At 34.8% G+C, this 22,018-nt stretch overlaps 1 protein-coding gene across 1 annotated transcript in view; it reads left to right on the top strand.

The window, feature by feature from the left end:
* Qrsl1 (glutaminyl-tRNA amidotransferase subunit QRSL1) overlaps positions 1-19,521 on the top strand; it is a 29,785-nt gene extending 10,264 nt beyond the window's left edge. Inside the window, 12 exon segments of the mRNA XM_053743424.1 lie at positions 3,640-3,816; positions 6,917-7,092; positions 7,173-7,193; positions 7,196-7,284; positions 9,210-9,258; positions 9,261-9,330; positions 9,332-9,399; positions 10,152-10,269; positions 15,600-15,646; positions 15,649-15,698; positions 15,700-15,805; positions 17,958-19,521. Coding sequence (XP_053599399.1) covers positions 3,640-3,816; positions 6,917-7,092; positions 7,173-7,193; positions 7,196-7,284; positions 9,210-9,258; positions 9,261-9,330; positions 9,332-9,399; positions 10,152-10,269; positions 15,600-15,646; positions 15,649-15,698; positions 15,700-15,805; positions 17,958-18,178 — 1,192 coding nt within the window. The 3' untranslated portion in view covers positions 18,179-19,521.
* Positions 19,522-22,018: the final 2,497 nt, after the last annotated feature.

Below are 22,018 nucleotides of genomic sequence, written 5' to 3'. Positions count from 1 at the left end.
ATTGTTTCCTTTGCTGTGCAGAATCTTTTAATTTGATGCCATCTCATTTATTGATTCTTGATGTTATTTCCTGAGCTTTAGGGATCCTATTGAGAAAGTTGTTGCCTGTACCTCAACATTGGAGTGTGAACCCTATGTTTTTTTCTAGGGTTTTAATAGTTTCTGATCTAATTCTTAGGTCTTTATTCCATTTTAGGTTGACTTTTATGTAGGATGAGAGATAAGGATCTAGTCTCATTCTTCTATATATGGATATCCAGTTTTACCAGCACCATTGTTTATATATTTTTGGCACCTTTCCAAGGATCAGATGACTGACTGTAGATTTTGGGTTGTCTCTGTGTCTTCTGTTCTGTTTTCATTGGTCTATGTATCTTTTTTATGCCAGTACCATGCAGTTTTACAGTTTTTGTTTCTATACTCCTGCAGTATAATTTGAAGTCAAGTATTGTGATGCTGCAGCATTATTGCTTTTATTTATTTAATTTTTTTTTTTGGTACCGAGGATTGAACTCAAGGGCACTTGATTACTGAACCACATCCCCAACCCCATTTTGTATTTTATTTAGAGATAGGGTCTCACTGAGTTGCTTAGTGCTTTGTGGTTGCTGAGGCTGGCTTTGAACTTGAGATCCTCCTGTCTCAGCCTCCAGAGCCTCTGGGATTACAGGCATGGGCAACCACACCTGGCTCCAGCATTGCTTTTTTTGGCTTAGAATTGCTTTAGCTATTTGGGTCTTTTATTTTTTTCAAATGAATTTTAAGTACTATTTTGGTTTTTTTTTACCTAGTTCTGGGAAGAATGGCATTGGTATTTCAATGAGAATTGGATTGAATCTATATATTGTTTTTGGTAGGGTGACCGTTTTTAACAATATTGATTCTGCCTCTGTCCATGAATGTGGAAGGTCTTTCCATCTTCTTGTGTCTTTTTCAATTCCTTTCTTCTGTGTTCTATATTTTTCATTGTAGAGATTTTTCATCTCCTTGGTTAGTCTTATTCCTAATTTTTTTGTTGTTATTGTTACTATTTGTTTGTCTGTTTGTTTGTTTTAAGGTTAGTGTGAATGGAATTTTTTTCCTGATTTCTTTATCAGCAGATTCATTTTGGTGTATAGGAAAGCTATTGATTTTTGTGTGTTAATTTTGTTATGTGCTTCTTTGTTGAGTTTGTTTATTAGCTCTAGCAGTCATCTGGTGGAACTTTTTAGATCTCCTAACTACAGGACTATATCATCTGCAAATAGTGATAATATGACTTCTTCCTTCCCATTTTTTCCCTCGCCTAATAGCTCTGACTAGAATTCCTGGTAGTATATTGAGTAGAAATGGTGAGAGTGGACATCCTTGTCTTTTTTCCAAATTTTAAAAGAAATGCTTTCAGATTTTCCCCTTTCACTATGATGTTGGCTTTGGGTTTGTCATATATAGCCTCTATGATGTGGAGGTAAGTTTCTTGTATCCCCAATTTCTTCAGTGTTTTTATCATGAATGGATGCTGAATTTTGTCAAAGATATTCTCTGCATCTCTTAAGATGACTATGATTATTGTTTAGGTGGTGAATTATACTTATTAATTTGCATATCCTTGCAACCCTGAGATAAAACCAAGTTAGTCATGATGTACAAACTTCTTAATATGTTGTTGAATACAATTTGCTTATACTTTGTTAAGAAGTTTTGCATCTAAGTTCATCAGGGGTATTAGTCTGTAGTTTTCTTTCCTTGATGTATTCTTATCTGGTTTTGATATCAGAGTGATACTGGCTTTGTAGAATGAATTTGGTATACAAAGATTTTTTAAAGGCACGTAATGACCAAATTCATTTAACGATTTGATAAATTGGACTTTATTAAAATTAAGAACTTATGGGCCTGGAATATTATTTAGTGGTCAGTGCTTGCATAAGGCTCTGGGTCTGGTCCCCAGCACTCAAAATAATGATAATAATAATTAATTAATTAAGAATCTGTTCTTCAAAATATAGTACCAAAGAATGAAAAATCAGCAACAGAGAAAACGTATGTCTGAGGGCTGTAGCTGTAGCTCAGTGGTAGAGCAGTTGCCTAGCATGTGTGAGTCTTTGTGTTCGATCCTCAGCACTGCATAAAAATAAATAAAGATATAGTGACATCTATACAAAAGAAAAAGTATGTCTGAGAAAGAAATGGTATCCAAACTATAGAAAACCTTTTCCAACTCAACAATAAGAAAAAATCAAATTTTTTACAAAATGGGCAAAAGATTTAAATAGACATTTCATTAAAGTTGATGTGTAGTTCATAAATGCATGAAAAAATTCTTTTTTTTTTTTTTTTTCTTTCCGGTGCTGGGGATCAAACCCAGGACCTTGTGCTTGCAAGGCAAGCAGTCTACCGACTGAGCTCTCCCCAGCCCGAAAAAATTCTTAATGTCACTAGTTATTAGGGAAATGCAAATTAAAACCACATTGAAATACATACACCTATTAGAATGTCTTGACAAAATGACAATATCAATTATTGACCAGAATGCAGAGCAATTTCCTGCTCAGAAAGGATTTTATCCCAATTGATCATCCCAGTCAACTAAAAATTATTCTCACATGCTGGTAGGCAATGCAAAATGTATAACCATTTTGGAAAAGTTCAGTAGTTTCTAATAAAAGTGAACATATACTTACTATACAACCCTGTGGTCTCAGTCCTATGTATTTACCCAAGATTTATATGTACACAAAAGCACTGGCTAGGACCTTTCAATACAGTATCTATAGTAGCTTTATTGATAATTGTCCCAAACTGGAAATAACCCAATGTCTATTGACTGATAAAGGATTTTTTAAAAGAAAATTGAAAGAGGCTAAAGAGACAATAATAACTAAATACAATACCTGCCATTAGACTTGATCTTGGAAAAGAATAAAATGCTATAAAGTACATTACTGAATCAACTGGCAGTTGGATTACATACAGTAGATTATTGTAGATATGAATTTTAATGTGATTGATAACTGTACTGTGGACTGTATAACAAAATGTTCTTATTTTTAGGAAATGCATACAAAATACATACTAGCGTATTAAAGGTCAAGGTCACATTATCTATACATTACCTCTAAGTGGTTCAGAAAAAAAGTGTTTATGTACACAGAGTGTGCAAGTGATAAAGCAAATGGGACCAAATATTAACAATAGGTGCATCTGGTTCAAGGGTACAAAGTGCTTCACATATTGATTTTTGTAATTTAAGAATAAAATTTGTTTAAAAATAAGTTAATATTCCACTTCTAATGCTTTTCTTAAAACTTCTTATTAATGGAGGGATCCATTAATAAGACTTCTTAACTATTTGAATGTGTCTCTTTTCAACTGAAAGACCTTAATTTACAAGGGAGATCATTTTTAGTTGACTGGTATAAAATCCTTCTGAGCAGACTAGTTTTCTCAATACCACAAGTGTTCTCCTTTCCCATCTCCCAACTCAACTGTAATTAGTGACAGCTACATCTGAGCAGGCTTCCTGCCTTTCCAGTTCAAGCTGCACTGGATTAACTGGAAAGCGCAGTGAGTGTCAGAAACAAATAATTGTCTCAGAAGATGAGATTTTCACATAAATGAACTTCTACTAAGGTAAATCACTTCACTTTTTCATCTCAGATCTGGAAGCACAGATGGTGTATTTGGACCAGTTAAAAACCCCTGGAGTTACTCAAAACAAATAGAGAAAAGAAGCAGCAGAATCCCCCACGGTGAGAGTGAGGATTCAAACTGGCTAATAACTGGAGGAAGCTCAGGCGGGAGTGCGGCTGCCGTATCAACGTTCACATGCTTTGCGTAAGATGCTTTTATCTGTACTTTAAGACCCATGCAAATACAAATAGTCCACAAACCATATGCACAACCCAACAACGGAGCAGTTCATACCCTGGCATTTGAATTTCTTTCAGTCAGTTATTTGTGCCTCAATCATATATCAAATTATATCTTTTGCATTTACTCACTGTCCTTCACACTATTGCTCTTATACATTTAACTTAACTTAAAATAATATTTAAACTCTTCCTCTATAATATCCGGTTTTCTTAAAAACAGATTTTATGGATCTTACAGAATTAAGTGTTGAGCATAAATGAACCACATTGAATTTTACTTTTGAAATAATTTATTTTAATGTCTGTTCACTGCAGATATTTAGGTACTCCATGGTTTTAGGTCAAGGCTGCTGAGCTTTTAGAAATGGTTTATCCTTCAGCTAAATCTGACTTTAAAAAGAAAAAAAATCCTAATATTATCAATTGGATATTTAAAATATTTTCATAAATCTACAACTAAAAATATTTATCATTAGGTAAAGTTTTTTAAACCTTGTTAATAGCTGATTCTGTTTGTCTGTCATATTTGTATTTGGTAAGAATCCATCCATTGTATTTTAAGTCCCATTTTTAAAGCATTTCTTAACCACCTAAATGAAAGTAAGTAATTATGGCTGTTATTATTTTATCAATCTCAGTTTTAACCAAATTGAATGTGTTTCTTCAGTAATACTATATGTATTTTATCTCTCTTTAATTATCCACCAAAACTAAGCTCTTTCACAAACATTGCATCCAATAAATTATTTCTATTCTTTAGCTACAGAGATTTAGTTTCTTTAGAATTTTTTTTTTTTTTTTTTTTAGTTTTCCTGAAATCTTGTTAACAAGTAAACCCATTTCATTTTATCTCTGTGGAATTTTTATAGCATTGCATTAATATTAATGAGAGTTCTGACAAGTTAGAATTGCAGGATTAGGTGCTTTTTTTTTTCCTATCCTCATCAGCCCACTTAGTGTTCCATCTTTCTGAATGTGCTTTGAGAAGATGGCATTTTGACACATAATTCCTATGGAAATGTAGGTTTCACTTTTACACAGCCGTCAGTGAATGCTAATAAGAGAATGTATCTTTTTAAATTGTTAAAGCAACAGTCTGATTTTGTGGCTTAATGGACTTGGTGAGAAAGGAAATATAAATTCCATTTTCTATAGAGCACAAGTGTCATGTTATTTTAGGAATGTCACTTAGCCAACACTTCACTTTAAATATAATCTGTAGAAGCACTGACCAAAGATAACTTTGGAGTGAATGTGTTCCAAACTGTAAAGTATTCTGTTTTGTTCCCCAACTTTCTATCATAGTTTTTATAACAGAAAGATTCTTGGAATACTATGTAGCCTCTAAAAAGAATGATAGGGCTACATATAGTGACATGGAAAGTGATCCAGGATGCATTGTTAAGTGAAAACAAGTTACTGAACAGTATGTACAGTGTGACCCTGTTTCTATTAAAATAATAATCACACAGGTATGGATATCAGTCATTACCTGGAAGTGTCTAGATAAAGTATGTTAAAAGTAGTACATGACCATTATGGGGACTGTGTGAAGGGAAATGTTATTCTCTATCATATAGTTACATTTTAATTTTTGCAGTAGATAAGTACTATTTTTCTACTGAAAAAAAAAAAACAAACTTTTTTTTCCTGAAATAATGTTTAAAATTTTACTTTAATTATGGTAAAATGCATATAAGATATGCCATCTTAACTATTTTAAATGTGCAGTTCTGTAATAGACAAATAATCCCCTTTTCATCTTGTAAAATGGAAACTCTGTAACCATTAACCCTCCTCCCTGTCCCTGGTAACACCCCTCTACTTGCTGTCTGAATCTGATTACTGTAGGTACCTCGTGTAAATGGGCATTTGTATTTTTGTGACTGGACTGTTTCACCTAGCATAATGTCCTCAAGGGTAGTTTTTTGGTTTTTGTTTTTAAATAAGAATAGCACACACTTCGTAGGTGAGTGGACAGAGGAAAGAACAGGCACATCTGGGTACAGTGGAACACACCCATTCAACTGCTTGGGAAGCTGAGGCAGGAGGACCTTCAGCAACTTAGCAAAATAAAAGCCCTATCTCAAAATAAAAGGGCTGGGGGTGTAGCTTAGTGGTAGAGCACCACAGGGTTCAATCCCTTGTACTGCAAGAAATGGGGGGAAAAAAGTAATGAATAGTCCTTTTTCATAGTTGGGTATGCAAATACAAGTAAATGTGAAAAATTATTCAGAAATGTGCATATACAAAATTTTGGTTAGTGAGTTAACAAAAAAATTTTGAATCACTAATATTTAGTGATGGTACTGAAACATTAAAACATTTGGATTCATTCCAGTTGAGAATATGAATTGGCAGAATTTTCCTGACAACTAATTTGATCATATATATCACAAATTCTCACAACAAGAAACAGATCATTTCATCCATTAAGCAGACTTCTTGGAAGCCAGCCTAAAAGTAATCAGACATATGGGCAAATATTTATGTTTAAAGATGTTCATTATAGTCGTTCGTTACATAGTTATTATTTCAGTTGGAACCCACATAAATGTTTACATAAATTTGATCTCTGTAGGAAAAGGGCTCTATCTGAATTTAGGTTGTAGAAGCATACTATAAAATTGCCTTAATTTGATTTATCTTAAATATAAGTAGCATCAAAGGAAGATATAAAATTAGTATGTGTATCAATAGGAGGTTGTGCTTTAAAATACTGAGAATCACCAATTTATAAGATGGAATATTATATATACTTTAAATCTGAAGGAATTTTAATGACAGTAAAAGCTCATGATAAGCAAAAAAGATGGAAACTTATGACTATAGAATGATCTCAGCTATGAAAGAAAAATGTATTTAAAAAGGAGTTTAATATGCCAAAATGTTAACATTGTTTGCAGAATATTTCATTATTTCTTTACCGTTTTCTATACATTATGAATTCTGAGTATGTGTTACTTTTTATAATAAGGGAAATGACATGTTAAAAATATACATTTAAAAGCATAGATACCAAATATAATTAGAGATATGTCATTCTTCCATTTAAATTCCAGGGCTTTAGGATCAGATACTGGAGGATCAACCAGAAATCCTGCTGCCCACTGTGGGCTTGTTGGTTTCAAACCAAGCTATGGATTAGTGTCCCGTCATGGTCTTATTCCCCTGGTAAATTCAATGGATGTGCCAGGAATCTTAACCAGATATGTGGATGATACAGCAATTGTGTTGGGTATTTATCTTATTCCTTATCACTTGAAATTATTTACTGTTGAATAATATATCTGTCACTCATAAGTGTTCCCTTTATAGATATACTGGCTGGACATGACCCAAAGATTCTACCACAGTACAGGAACCTGTTAAATCATTTATTCTTCCCACTTTGACAGATGTGAGCAAGCTATGTATAGGAATTCCAAAGGTAACTTGTTTCTTTCATTACTCCACAGAAAAACTATGAAGTCAAATACAGAGCACAGTCTTGGGAGGCAATTGGTTGGTTTCGTATCCCTATACTGCCATTTTTATTAGCCATGTGATTTGAACATATGATTTAATCTCTCTAAACCCAATTTCCCCATTTGCAAAATGGGATAATAAAAATATTGACCTCAGAGAGTCATGAGGATTAAATTAGATTATCATGTAAAACAAGAGTCTGTAAACATTTTCTGTCAGAAGCTAGATAATAAATAGATTATTGTGGACTAGACAGTCTTTTTTTTTTTTTAACTATGACATATTTTCCTTTAATAGTTATCTATAAAAGCTATAAAGCTACCATAAACATAAAATCTTGAAATCAAATCTTTTTTTTTAGACAGTCTTTTTAACTCAGCCATTATAATGCAAAAGCAGAACCAGATGTGAAAAATAAAAAATAGTGAAAAAGCTGCTACAGAAAACATGTAAACAGAGTATGTTTATGTTCCAATTAAACTTTTGTTTGTTTTTTATGATACTAGGAATTGAAACCAGGACTATGCATGTTCTAGACATGCATTCTACCACTGAGCTACCTCCCTTACCCCTTTTGATTTTATTTGAGACAGCATCCTACCAAGTTACCAGATTAGCCTTGAAACTTGGAGTCCTCCTGGTTCAGCCTCCTGAGTCACTGGGATTATAGGCATGTATCACCATAACCAGTTCTAATAAAATTTATTTTCAAAAATAGCTGACTGGCCAGGTGTAGTAGCTATATAATCCAGAGACTCTGGAGACCTGAGGCAAGAGGATTACAAATTGGAGGCCAGCCTCAGCATTTAGTGAGACCCTTAGCAACTTAGATCCTGTGTCAAAATAAAAATCACTGGGGACATAACTAAGTGGTAAAGCAACCCTGGCTTCAATTCCCAATAATGTCCCCCCACCTGCCAAAAAAAAATAACCAACTGGTAACATCTGGCCCACAGGCCACAGTTTGCTAATCCCTAATGTAAAAGATGTAGCCCAAAAGCATACCTTGCATAGTAAAGCTTATTAAATGTTATCTTTACTATTATTACTACTACTATACCTATTATAATTACAGTTAAATAAGTCATTATATTGTAGATATAATTTTAAATTACTGACCTTTTAAAAATAAAAATAATTAAACCTAGTAATATAATAATGCTTAAAACCTTTCAGAAATCATTTAGAATTACCCCCAACATCAATCTCAGTACAATTGGTGTTTGGGGCTGAATAATGTTTGTTGTGGGAGACTATACTGCACTATAAGAAGTTTAACAGCGTCATTGGTCTCTACCCCTGGATACCAAATATCATTCTTACCACCACCACAACCTCACAACCAAAAATGTCTGTAGACATTACAAATGTTCCTTGGTTGAGAAAAGGAGACAAAAATTGCCCTCAGGTGACCAGTACTTTTGAGAAATGCTACTTTCTTTAAAGTCTTCCATTGAGGTTACCTTCTTTTAAAAGAATGAGAGCATATAGGCTTTATAAGCAGACCTAGTTTAGAATCCTAGAATCCTCTACTAACCTGCTATATAACATTAGGAAAGTTACTTAACTTCTCTAGTTTCAGTACTTCTCCTTCATAAATTCATAAAAGGATGAGAGAATGTTTAAAAGCATCTAGCTGCATCTCTGAACATAATGTACATTTAACAGATATGAGTTCCCCAACCAGATCTCCAATTTTTAAATTGTTATATCCAGCTCATATTTAGTACCAGGTTAATCATGTCTTAAACAATCTTAGTTTGGTCTTTCTAGCAACCTGCCAGCAATACAATCCATATTTCAAAGGTATTGCCAGAAGTCCTGGTATACAAATTTTTATAAAACTGTACCAGTGTTCCAGTTCTGTATCTGATTTTTTTCTGTAAGGAATATCTTGTACCAGAATTATCAAGCGAAGTACGATCTCTCTGGTCCAAGCTGCTGATCTCTTTGAGTCTGAGGGAGCCAAAGTGATAGAAGTATCCCTGCCCCACACTGTTATTCAATTATCTGTACCATGTACTGTGCACATCAGAAGTGGCATCAAATATGGCAAGATTTGATGGGCTAGAATATGGTAAGATGGCTGTTTCTGTTGTTTTTTTTTTTTTTTTTTTTTTCCCTTTGTGGGGGGATACTGGGAATTGAACCCAGGGCCACTTTATCAATGAGCTACATCCTCAGCCCTTTTTAATTTATTTTGAGACAGGGTCTCAATCTGTTGCCTAGTCTGGCCTTGAACTTGTTATCCTCCTGCCTCCCAAGTAGCTGGGATTGCAGACATGTACCGCAGGGCCCAGCTAGTTTTTTGGATTTTTTAGCATAGCTGTTCTTATGACATTTGAAATTTTAACTTACAATAATAAAGAATTCTTGCCTGAGATAGTATTAATGATTCAGAAAGTAAATCAGTGAATCGTTTTACCTTATCATTTTAACATTGTACATATGCTATTCATCTAAATGTCTCAGGATGTTCTTTTCACTTCTCTAGACTTTGACTATTTTGAATGAATAGTATCTTGTCTTTGTGTGTTAAACCCATCTAATGTAGTACCTGAAATATGGGAGGAGCTTAGTAATGTTTGAATATTTGGATGATGGATGGATGGGTGGGTAGATGATGGATGAGGGAGTAAGCAAATGAAATTTCTTTCTTGATTGTTTTTCTTTCTCTCCATGATCAGTTCTGTCACTGATAGAGAAAAGAAACTAGTAATTATGTTCCCTAACTTATAGTATTGGTCATAAAAGTCTGAATCTTTGCCAGTTTTTAGCCAAATTTTACTTCTTTTTGCAAGTATCATACATCTCTTTTTTTGTTTTCAGGTCACCGATGTGACATTAATGTGTCTACTGAAGCCATGTATGCTGCAACCAGAAGAGAAGGGTTCAATGATGTGGTGCGAGGAAGAATTCTCTCGGGAAACTTTTTCTTATTAAAAGAGTAAGACAATTAGTTTAAGCATTTCCCCATTCTTAAAGGTCAAGAATAAGTTATTAGTATGTCTATCAGGTCTTATAAGCCAAGATATTTACTAAAATAAAATCCTTGTGATTTGAATTAGAAAAGGCCTACTTATGGCACTTTCAGTTGCTAGTTATTAAAAAAATGTTTTTTAATTGATGCTCTAGCTAAATGATTGGTATAAACTAAACAAAACCCTGGAAGATTTTAACCTCATTACTTATTCTGTGGCTGTTATTGCCTATTAGCTTGTTTTTTTTGTTTGTTTGTTTGTTTGTTTGAATATTTTTTGTAGCTGTCAAAGGAACTTTATTTTATTTATTTATATGTGGTGCTGAGAATCAAACCCAGTGCCTCACATGTGCTAGGCAAGCACTCTACCACTGGGCTACAACCCCAGCCGCTGTTAGCTTGTTTTTAGAGCCTTAAACATGGAGTTATAGTGTGATCTGTTGAAAAATTTAGTGAATCAACTCAATTTTCCTTTGTTCTACGTATTTGTTTATTCCAAGAAAGAATTCCAAGTTACCGAGACCCTTACTTAAATTTTCTCTAATATAAGTTTATTCAAGATCTTGTGAATAGGATTCTTTCTCCCTAGACTAAATGAGTCTAGAGGACATGAAAAATATGAAAAAGCAAGAATGGTTTTTGTAATGAGTAGCTTTTTGAAGTTTTACTCTGTGCATTCAAGGGCAGAAAGCATTTTATTCATCTGTGTATCCCCTCAGGACCAAAGTTAGGATCATTTTTTTCCAAATTATTTAATCATATTCCATATTAAAAGACACTTTTCCATATTGACCACGTACTTGTAATGACTTAGAGTAGGAAAAGTGAAAGATTGTAAAGAAGTTTTCTAAGCAAAGACTTTATTAAGCTAAAGATGTTACATTTGCTATGTATTACTGATTAGAATCATATTGAATGTGTCAGGGCAAAAGTTGATGGATTATATAGGTCACTGTAACAGCATAAAAAGAAATTGAAGGAGAGGAGTTTGCAAGCTTCTTCCATGATTACCAACTGGGGTTATTAAGAAAAGGAAGAATTACTGGTAGTTTTCCTAGCTTCTGATGCAGTTACAACTTGGGTCAACTTGTTCGTTTTTTGTTTTGTTTTGTGATGGGGTGGGGGTGAACATGAGTGATTTGAAAAATGGGATTTGGGATACTTGTTATTTTTTATCATAAAAAGTCAACTTGTATGTCCAGAAATAGAAAAAGTCTTAACATTTTTACTTCTTTATTTACTTCTGTTTGAATTTTATCATTCTGTTACCTTTGAGTTAGGAATCTCAAATTTCTTTATTTATTTTGCAGTACTGGCAATCAAACCCAGAGCTTTGTGCATGTTAGGCAAACACTCTACCACTGAGCTATACCCCCATCCCTTTTTATTTTGAGATAGGGTTCCCCTAGGTTGCCCAGGCTAGTCTCAAACTTATGAATCCTTCTGTCTCAGCTTTTGAGGTAGCTGAGATTACAGGTATTACCATGTACCCAGCTTATCTTTTTTAAAATTAGCATAAATATTACTTTTTAACCACATTTAAGTCGTCTTCTTGTTATCTGTCTTCTAGTTCTTTCTCCTAATCTCTTTTCCTGCCTTTCATTTTTCTATAAAATTTGCTCTTAAAGAAATTTAAAACAAGGAAAAAGGGAGGTTTTTTTTTGTTTGTTTGTTTTGTTTTTTTTTGGTAACAGATTAAACCCAAGGGTGTTTAACCACTGAGCCACATTCCTGACCCTTTTTATGTTTTATTTAGAGACAGGGTCTCCCTAAGTTGTTTAGGGCCTCGATAAGTTGCTGAGGCTGGTTTTAAACTCATGATCCTCCTGCCTCAACCTTCTGAGCCGCTGGGATTAAAGGTGCGTGCCACCAGGCCCAGCCAAGAGGCATTATATTTGCCTACACATTTATTTCTGGTGCCTTTTACTCTGTTGTGTGTATTCAGATTTCCTTGTGTTATAGTTTTCTGTCTAAAGAACTTCCTTTAACATTTCTTATAGTGTTGTCCTGTTATCAGTGAAATCTTTCAGCTTTTGTTTATATGTTAAGGTTTTATTTTGCCTTTAATTTGGAAAAAGATACTTTCTTGGATCTAAAATTCTAAATTGATGTTAAGCATTTTCTTTCAGTACTTTAAAGGTTTTGTTCCACTGTCTTATGGCCTGCCTAGTTTCTAGAAGTCTATTGTTTTTCTTATCTTAGTTTCTTATGTATAATGTGACTTTATCCCTCTGATTAGTTTTAAGATTTTCTCTTTATCATTGGTTTTTAGGAATTTAGGATGTGCCTTGGTGTGGTTTCTTGAATATTTCTTCTGCTTAGGTATTTTTTGAACTTTTTGAATCTGTGTGTTTATAATTTTAATCAAATTTGGGGAAATTTTGACCATTATTTCTTAATATATTTTTTTCAATCTTCTCCCCTCCTCTGGAACACCATTTGTATGTATGTTAATCTGCTGCTGTTGTCTCATGGCTCATTCCCCTAATCTTTTTTCTGTGTGTGCTTCCTTTTGGATAGTTTCCATTATTATCTTGAGATCCACTGATCTTTTCTTATACAGTATCAATATTCTGTCAGTTCTATTCGGTATATTTTTTATATCATATTTTGTATTTTTCAGATCTAGAATTTCCAAGTAGGTCTTCTTATCTCTTCAGTTTCTTTATCATTTTGTTTTCTTCTAACATCTTGAACATACAGAACATACCTTTTTATGTTCTTAGCTCTTATTTCCAACATTCTGTTATTTCTATTCAGTTTCCCTTTTATATGAATTGCTTCCCCCCCCTTATGAATCATATTTCTGCTTATTTGTACACCCAAACATCGAATTTCACATGGTCATGTGCCAGGTTTTTGTTGTTTCTTTTAAACAGTGTTATACTTTGTTAAGGTGTGGTTGCTTGGAATCTTTTTGATCATTTCAAACCTCCCTTTTAAGCTCCATTAGTGTGAATCCAGAAAACCTTTGAGTAGGGCTAATTTAACTCTAAGGCCATATCCTCTAGACTCTCCCAGATGCTTTGTGCATTTTGAGGTCTTTCTACTTTGGCTTTTAGGAACATGCACTATTTCCAGGCCTGTGTGAGCTTAGAAATGTTTGACCTGCTTTTTGGGATTCTTTCCTCAACCTTGGGGATGTCTTCTTATTCATGCACAGGTCAATACTGAGCCAGAGACTTGAGGGATCTCTCTGCACATCTCTTGTGCTCTCTGTGTGCTACTCTCCCTTTCAGTACCGCCTTGAAAATTGCTGCCATCTTTTTCTCCCTGAACTTCAGACTACCTCCACCCCAACTGCGTATGCGTCTTTCCTCTCTGGATGAAGGGCTGAAAAAGTACCTCCAGGCATTAGGCTGGGGAAATGATAGGGTTCACCTCATTGCCTCTCCTCATAAGTATACTGTCTCCCAGATGCCTTTTGCCTAATATCCAAAAATGGTTGTTTCACATATTTTGTTCAGTTTGGGGGTTTTTTAAGAAGACAGGATAACTCTCATTCCTATACTCTATCATGTATGGAAGCAGAAGTGCTATTTTTCAACCATATTTAAAGTAGGAAGAGACTGGGCATATCGACACACACCTGTAATGTAATCCCAGAGGCTCAGGAGGCTGAGGCAGGAGTATGGCAAGTTCAAAGCCAGCCTCAGCAACTTAGTGAGACCTTGTCTCAAAATTTTAAAATTTAGAAAAAAAGAGGGGGCTGGGGATGCGGCTCAGTGGTTAAACACCCTGGGTTCAATCCTCAGACCAAAAAGAAAAAGAAAAAAGAAATGAAATAGGAAGGAAATTAGTAGAAAGTATCAGTTTTATAAAATTTAGGTTTGGGGAATGCTATTATTTTTGTATATTTGGAGTTAGTGCTGGGGCTCAAATCCAGGTCTATCTCTGAGCTGTACCCCCAACCCAAATACAATATTTAAAATACCAACTTTTGTTGTTGCTGTGTAGTTTGGTTTGGTTTGGTACGGGGGATTGAACGCAGGGACACTTTACCACTGAGTTTTATCTCTAGTCCTTTTCTTTTTTATTTTGAGACAGGATCTCACTGAGTTTCTCAACTGACCAGAACTTGCAATCCTCCTGCCTCAGCCTCCTGAGTAACTGGGATTATAGACATGTGCCACTATACCCAACATATTGTGTAAATTCCATGTGATGCCTTCATTTGTATCTCCATACACTGTAGTCAGATGGTGGTAGTAAGGAATCCGATTTTTACAGTACTCTAAATCTTTCTAGGGTAAGAAAGATTTCACATTTTTATCTCATTTTATTTGATCCTTGGTGAGACTGGAGATACTATATCCATTTTTACAGTAGAGGAAATTGAGGATTAGAATAGTTAGTTCCTTTGACAGCCTTCTTTAATAGCTTCAGAAAGATCTGAAGTTTTCTTCCCTTTCTTTACATCATTGACATATGATCACTTTTATGTATAGCATTTCTCTTAATCTTTTAGTAAAGTAAGCATCCTTACTTGTATCTCATATCTCCACTCTCAAACTATGCTATCCATGAAACTCAAAATGACAAACACTGTATGCTTTTCCCAGTTTCTGTTTGTAGAACCTTCTTCCTAGATGTGTTTCCCAGTGTCAAATTCAGATAGCACATAAGAATTTTACAAAACTTGAGGGTCCTTGTAATGAATCATTTTACAATAGATGAAATAAGACATTATAATAGAAAGAATATTTATTGGATGAGCCTCTAGAAACCTATGTTCTTACCTGCTTTACACCACTGCCTAGCTTTATGACTTTTGGAAGCTTATTTAATGGCTGTGCATCCAATCTTTTCACTCCCAAATGAATGTTCTTGTTTAGCAGTGTCTCTAGAACAATTAATATTTTGTGATTGTATGTGTAAAATTGCATCTAGTAGTGAATTCTGATTAATTAAGTGCCCAGATGTATGAATTTTCAAAGAAACAAAAGAGTTGAACACAACTCATCTTTATGTATTAAGAATCTTAATGTGCTGGGCATGGTGGCACACACCTGTAATCCCAGTGGCTTGGGAGGCTGAGCGGAGGATAGAGAGTTCAACTCAGCCTCCGTAAAATGAGTTGCTAAGCACTCAGTGAGACCCGTCTCTAAGTAAAATATAAAATAGTGCTGGCTTATGGCTCAGTGGTTGAGTGCCCTGGTACCCCCAGCCCCAAAAATCTTAATGGTGGCCTACTCATAAAAGTCAAGAATCCAGTGGTTCTCTAAGAAGCCTAATGTAAGAGAATTTATTTTAAAAAAAATAAAGTCCCTCAAATATTGTCTATGTTTTTCCCACAGAAACTATGAGAATTATTTCATCAAAGCACAGAAGGTGCGGCGCCTCATTGCAATGATTTTGTGAATGTTTTTAACTCTGGCGTGGATGTCTTGCTCACCCACCACCACCCTGCGTGAGGCAGTACCATACTTGGAGTTTATCAAAGAAGACAACAGGAACACGAAGTGCCCAGGATGATATTTTACACAGGCTGTAAATATGGCAGGTGAGAATCCCTCAAGAGTATTCTGATTTTCTTCAAATTTTTAGGCAGGGCCCTGGTCTTGAATTTAGGTTCTAGATAGATTGTTCCCTCAAAGAAATAGCCTATCCTTCTGGAATACTTAGGAGTGTGTGTGCATGTATTCTTATGTGCACAGTGTGTACACACACACAAACATACACATACCTTCTGAACTAATACACTTAGTATTTTTTGACTTTTATTTTGAAAATACTTAAACCTACAGAAAAGTTTAAAAATAATACTATAGCGAACATTGATATACCCTTTGCTAAGATCATCCTTGTTAACGTTTTACCTCATTTCTTTCTCTTTCTCTCTCTGTATACACACACACACACACACACACACACCTCTTAACTGGATCATTTGAAAACTTTAGATATCATGACACTTCATGCCTAAAGAAGTTAGCATGAATCTTCTAAGAATAAGGCATTCTACATAACCACAATTTCATTGTCCCACCTAAGAAAATAATAATTCAGTAATAATTTGATATATTTCATATTCACATCTCTTATGTTGTATGTCTTTTATGTGTTATTTTTTCTCCAGTCATATTGCATTTATGATTATCTTTTTAAGATCTAGAATATCACCCCCCATGTCCTCTGATGTTTTTTTTAGAGCCACATCAGGCTGTGTTAGAATTTTTTGTTTCAATCATCAACATAATGTAAAAACTCCAGAAAAAGGAAAGTCTATTTTATTACCCATATTTGGGTTTTCTGCATTAGTCTTCCTTCCTAAAGTATGAAGATGCTTTTATCACTTCCTTCCTTTTGTAGAAGTTGCTGGGGCCATTCTTTTAGGGTAGTTCCTGCTGGCAGCAAATCTTCTCAGATTTCCTTCTGAAAATGTCTCGATTTCCCTTTCACTTTTAGAGACAGACTCTTTTTACAGGTCTAGGATTCTGGTTCAACAGTTCTTACCTTTGGCACAAAAAAATGCCATGCCATTTTCTTCTGTCCTGCTTAACTTTTAATGAGAAATCACCCATCGTTAAAATGTTTTCTCTTAAATCACATTGAGTGTTTGTTTTCTTTTTTTTTGAAGAGTTCTGTCTACTTGTCCTATAGAATATCCCATTCATAATTTCTTCCTAATTGGGTTGAGTTAAACATTTTTTGGCAGAAATACTACATACTTTTCATGTCACAAAACAGTTACTATCATTTTGTCCCACTTGGTTAAGGAGCTAACTGCCAGAATATCCTTATAAAGGTACATTTTTCCTTTTATGGTTTGTAAGCAATTTATGAAGTGATGCTTGGGACCATGTGAATATCTTCTTCCCTAGTAATCTTGAACCCAGATTTAGCATCCATTTATTAATGAGCAGATTTCTCTAAATGAAATCTTTTTTCTTTTTACAAAACTGAATTTATTATAAACAATTATTGTCATTGTTTTTGATACTTGAATTGTCCTAAATTTGGCCAGTAGAAGTTACTTCAAGTTGTATGAGTCCTTTAGACCTGTTCCCATTTTAATTTTTGAAAACTATTTTAATGGCATAGCAAGATGCCCTGTGATCCTGTGCTTTCTCTGCCTCAAACCTGAAATTCAGACTACCCTGAGCTACTTCCTATTTATCTAATGGATGGGAAAAAATTCAAAATCTCAACAACATACTCTGTTGGCAAGACTGTAGGAAAAGAAGCACTCATTTTTCTGGTGGAAATTCAAATTGGTACAGCTACTTTGAAGTGGAATTTCTAATTATGTATGCATTTATCCTTTGATGAAGTAATCCCTCTTCATCTAAAAAACTTTCAAGAATAGCAAAAAGCGTGTACACAAGTATTATACACTGGGGAATTATATAAAATAGCTAAATGTTAAAAACAACCTAAATGCCCAACCATAAAAGCCTGGTTGAATGAATTATGGCAAACCACATAATATGGAGTACTATATAACTATAAAAAAGAAATGAAGGTCTCTGTGAACTGATAGTGATTTCTAAGATACATTGTTATGTAAACAAAACATTGTGCAAAATACATAGTATACTATTCATTGTTTTAAACCTTATTCTGCCTTGACCTCCTAGCACTAGAAAATAGAAGAGGTCTCTGTTTCTTAAGACGGAGAATTAATCAACTAATGAATTTCTTCTTTTCTTCAGGATTGCCAGCAGTGAGTATCCCTGTGTCCCTCTCAAGTGAAGGGTTGCCAATAGGACTACAATTTATTGGACGGGCATTTTGTGACCAGCAGCTTCTTACAGTCGCCAAATGGTTTGAAAAACAAGTGCAGTTTCCTGTTATTCAACTTCCACAGCTCTTGGATGATTGTTCATTAAGCCTTGAAAATGAAAAGTTAGCTTCTACTTCTCTAAAACAGTAACCAATAATATATCCTGCAAATTAAAATGACTCAAAGATTCTGAACTCAAGAGAGTCAAATGATCTTACTCAATTCTTGCAATTTGGTTCATTGTCAACACAGTCATTGCTTGGAATCATTTTTAAAATTCCTCTGATACAATTAATTATAATAAGCTGTCTGATAAGTATAAAGTACAGACTTTCTACTATAATGCTATATATATATATATATATTCCTGAAAAACAGTACATTCTGCAAAAATGTTCATTAAAAAAACAGAATTTACAGTAAAAATAAGCTTAGGAAAAAAGTCTCAAAACATATATCTTTATAACTAAAGCACTAACAAAAACAGTAATTGTATCTCCAGGGATAACCTGCGTGACCTCTCATCAAGCAGTAGAGGCTGCTTGAGGGAATGTTAAAAACCACACAAAAGCAGTCAAACAGTATTTTCTCTTTTGAGTGCTGCACAAAGCAGGTGGGAGGGAAGCTTTGAGCATAGGAGGAAGTGCAACCTGCCAGGGCCCAGAGTCATGCAAAACTTCAGGGGACACCTCTCTAGGGAGGAGCCCCAGGTGCAGATGCTCCTTTTATTTCTCTAAGAATAGAACTGAAATGACTGAGAATTATTTTCCTTTCCTCCTTAGGGTTAAATTTTGACTTCTGCTGTCCCAGAGCCTGTGCTTAGGAGCCAGAACAACTCTGTGTTACTGTTGAGTTCATTCTATTTACTGATCACACAGGAGCTCATTGATGTCTTAGAAACATTTATTATAACCTAACAGACTATATTGGACTGGAAAGTTGGTAGATGGTGGAGCATGGTTTTAGTGAGAAAGGAAACACTTGCAGACAATCTGGTGAGGATGCCAAAGAGATGAGGCCCTAGCAAGATCCTGCTTTACCGGGACTCTCTCTTCCTTTTAGTTTCCTGACCCTCTGACTGTCTTTATAAATGTTCTTTATTTCCTTGGAGTCCAAAGAGACTTAATGGAGATTTGTATTCAGTATTTGACCAAATCTAATGGAAATCAGTGTTTACTCACTATGAGGCTTCATCATTTGATATCTTTGTCTTTGCTAGGACACCACTGTCATCTCAGATTGATCAGACTTTCTGACTTGGCACTTATATATTCTTGATAAGTAAACGTAGAAAACTCAATTATTATTTAATAAACTCACTTTATTAAGAAAAATTCTTTTCTAAATAAATAGTACAGACCAGATGCATGGTACACTCCAGTAATCCCAGAAGCTCAGGAGGCTGAGGCAGGAGGATCTAGAGTTCAGAGCCAAGCTTTGCAAAAGGGAGGTGCTAAGCAACTCAATGTGACCCTGTCTCTAAATAAAATACAAAATAGGGCTGGGGATGTGGCTCAGTGGTTTAGTGCCCCTGAGTTCAATCCTCAGTAGCCCCTCTGCCAAAAAGAAAAAAAAAAAAAAAAATATATATATATATATATTAAATTATATGAGGAAAAAAAATAAGAGAACCCCTGGAATGTTTTATCAAAGGAATTTCATCTGCCTGGTTACTTATTAATAGTTTTTCCCCCTTCCTGACATCCTCCCACTATCAAAGTATATATATATATATATATATATACATAAAAGTATATATATATATATATATATATACTTTTATGAGCTCAGTTCTCTATATCCTTACAAATTTTGACTCCAAATCCCTGAAAGAAGAAATCCATGACAGAGAAAATTGTATTGTAGTTGGCCCTCCATATCCATGGGTTCCACATTGCCAGGTCAAACTAACCATGGGTCAAAAATGCTCAGAAAAAAAGAATTTTAGAAAGTTCCAAAAAGCTGAACTTGAAAACTTTGCCTTGCACTGAGTACGACACATGATCTATGCAAATGAAGTGGTAGGTAGGTACTGTATTAGACATGATATCTAATCTAGAGATGATTTAATGTATATAGGATGATGTGTGTCAATTATGTGCAAATCTTGGACATTTATATAAAGGACTTGAGATCTGTGGGTTTGGTATCTGTGGGGATCCTGGAGCCAATCCGCCAGAGGTAGGAAGGAAGTAGGAAGTCATCTAGTTGAATGATGTAAATGCAAGCAAATAATCTTTGTCCCAATCTATTTTTAATGTATGTGTAATTTGAAATGAAAAACTTCCAAAGAATATTTACTGTTGTTCCTGTATCTCAACTTGAGCTGCACTATGATTTGAATCTGTAAACAGGGGAAGTGCAACATTTACTATTCACATGTAATAATATCGGACTAGCATGAAATGATACCTAATTTGTGTCTCTCCTCCATCTTTACCCTAAACCTAGTAGACCTCATTTTGCTAAATCACTGGGAATTCAAGTGACATTTTCTGTGCCTCACCTAATTAACCCCTGAACTTGTCAGCAACAGAGAGATTCTGGAAGGCAAAGGTGGCTTCAAGTGTAAAATGAGTATTTTTATAAGACCCAGCAAGACCAAACTAACCAAACAGAAAAGAGGAAAAAGTTATGCCAGGATAAAAAAATGTGATGCAGTCACAGAACTTGGCACCCTGATGCCACATAGAGCCAGAGGAGCAAATGGGAAAACCATTGTTCCGTGTCAGCCCATGCTTAACGTTACCAAGAAAATCACTTGAAACCAGGAAGGCGGAATGTTCCCTTTGAATGCCTACTTGACACCATGTCCTTTGTTATGACAACAAGCTTGGGCCATCTAGAAAAAGGCAGGGTAGTACAGAAGAGGAATTTCTTAAAAAAAAAAAAAAAAAAAAAGGTAGTTTCTATTAGAAAGTAACCTGCACCTTCTAATTTAAACAAGTACCCTCAGAAGTTTAGAACAATCTGAAGGACAGTGAAAAGAGAGATGGTTCCAGTTTACCAATTAGTAGACCTTAGCAAACTATATGTCATGCTCTGTCACATTTGAAACAAGGGAATAAAATACTTGTTGTAAAATACTTTTTTTTTTTACTGGGGATTAAACGCAGGAGTCTTCCACCACTGAACTATATCCCCAGCCTTTTTTTTTTTTTTTTTTTTTTTTTAATTTTGAGATGTGGTCTCCCTAAGTTGCCAAGGAGGGCCTCAAACTTTCAACCCTCCTGGCCTCAGGCTTCATTGTTCCTGGGATTACAGGTGTGCACCCCGGCACCCAGTGACAAATAATGCAATCTTAAAGTGGCTTTTATTGTGACATTCATTCATTAACTACTTTAACCTCCCTTCCTTCCTCAAATGTAATTGTCTATACCAAGTGTAATGCGTGTGTTGTGTAAGCCTTGGGTAGTTTATTCACTGTTCAGAAACACCAGAAGCAGTTTAATACAGAAGGCCTTCCTCCGTTATTTCATAACTGAAGCAACATGTACACTGGAACAGAAACCTGAAATTTTAATAAAAGCAAATAATACGAGAAAACCCCAGACAACATTAGGTAAAAGCAATTATTACAGGGTTTTAGAGGGGCTTTTAAAATTACTTTTCTTTATACTTACATGGGATATAAATCCACAAAAATTTTAAGCACTTTCTTAAAAATATATTATTATGAAAGTATTAAAGTAAACAGTTGAGGAAATCAGTGAAGCAAAAATGATAGTAAAGGTGAGGAAGAAGGATAAAACCAGGAAAAAGATGAAAGGCAAAAATGCTTGTGAAGGTACCAATGCAGATGCTCAAGGCTGTAGAGTGGTGTGATAAAGTGGGAAATTTCCAGTGGGGTAAGCTCACCAAATTTTAAAACTCAAACAAACCTGCGTTTGAGTCCTTTTACTGCCATTTGTGAGCTGTATAACTTAGCTTCAGTATCCTTGATCTGTAAAATAAGGATGACATCTCTTCCACAGAGTAAGATTGAACTTA

The sequence above is a fragment of the Sciurus carolinensis genome, chromosome 7, assembly GCF_902686445.1.
Source record: "Sciurus carolinensis chromosome 7, mSciCar1.2, whole genome shotgun sequence".
Taxonomy (NCBI): domain Eukaryota; kingdom Metazoa; phylum Chordata; class Mammalia; order Rodentia; family Sciuridae; genus Sciurus; species Sciurus carolinensis.
The sequence above is the reverse complement of the archived record's forward strand: the minus strand, read 5'-3'. Positions and strand labels throughout refer to the sequence as shown.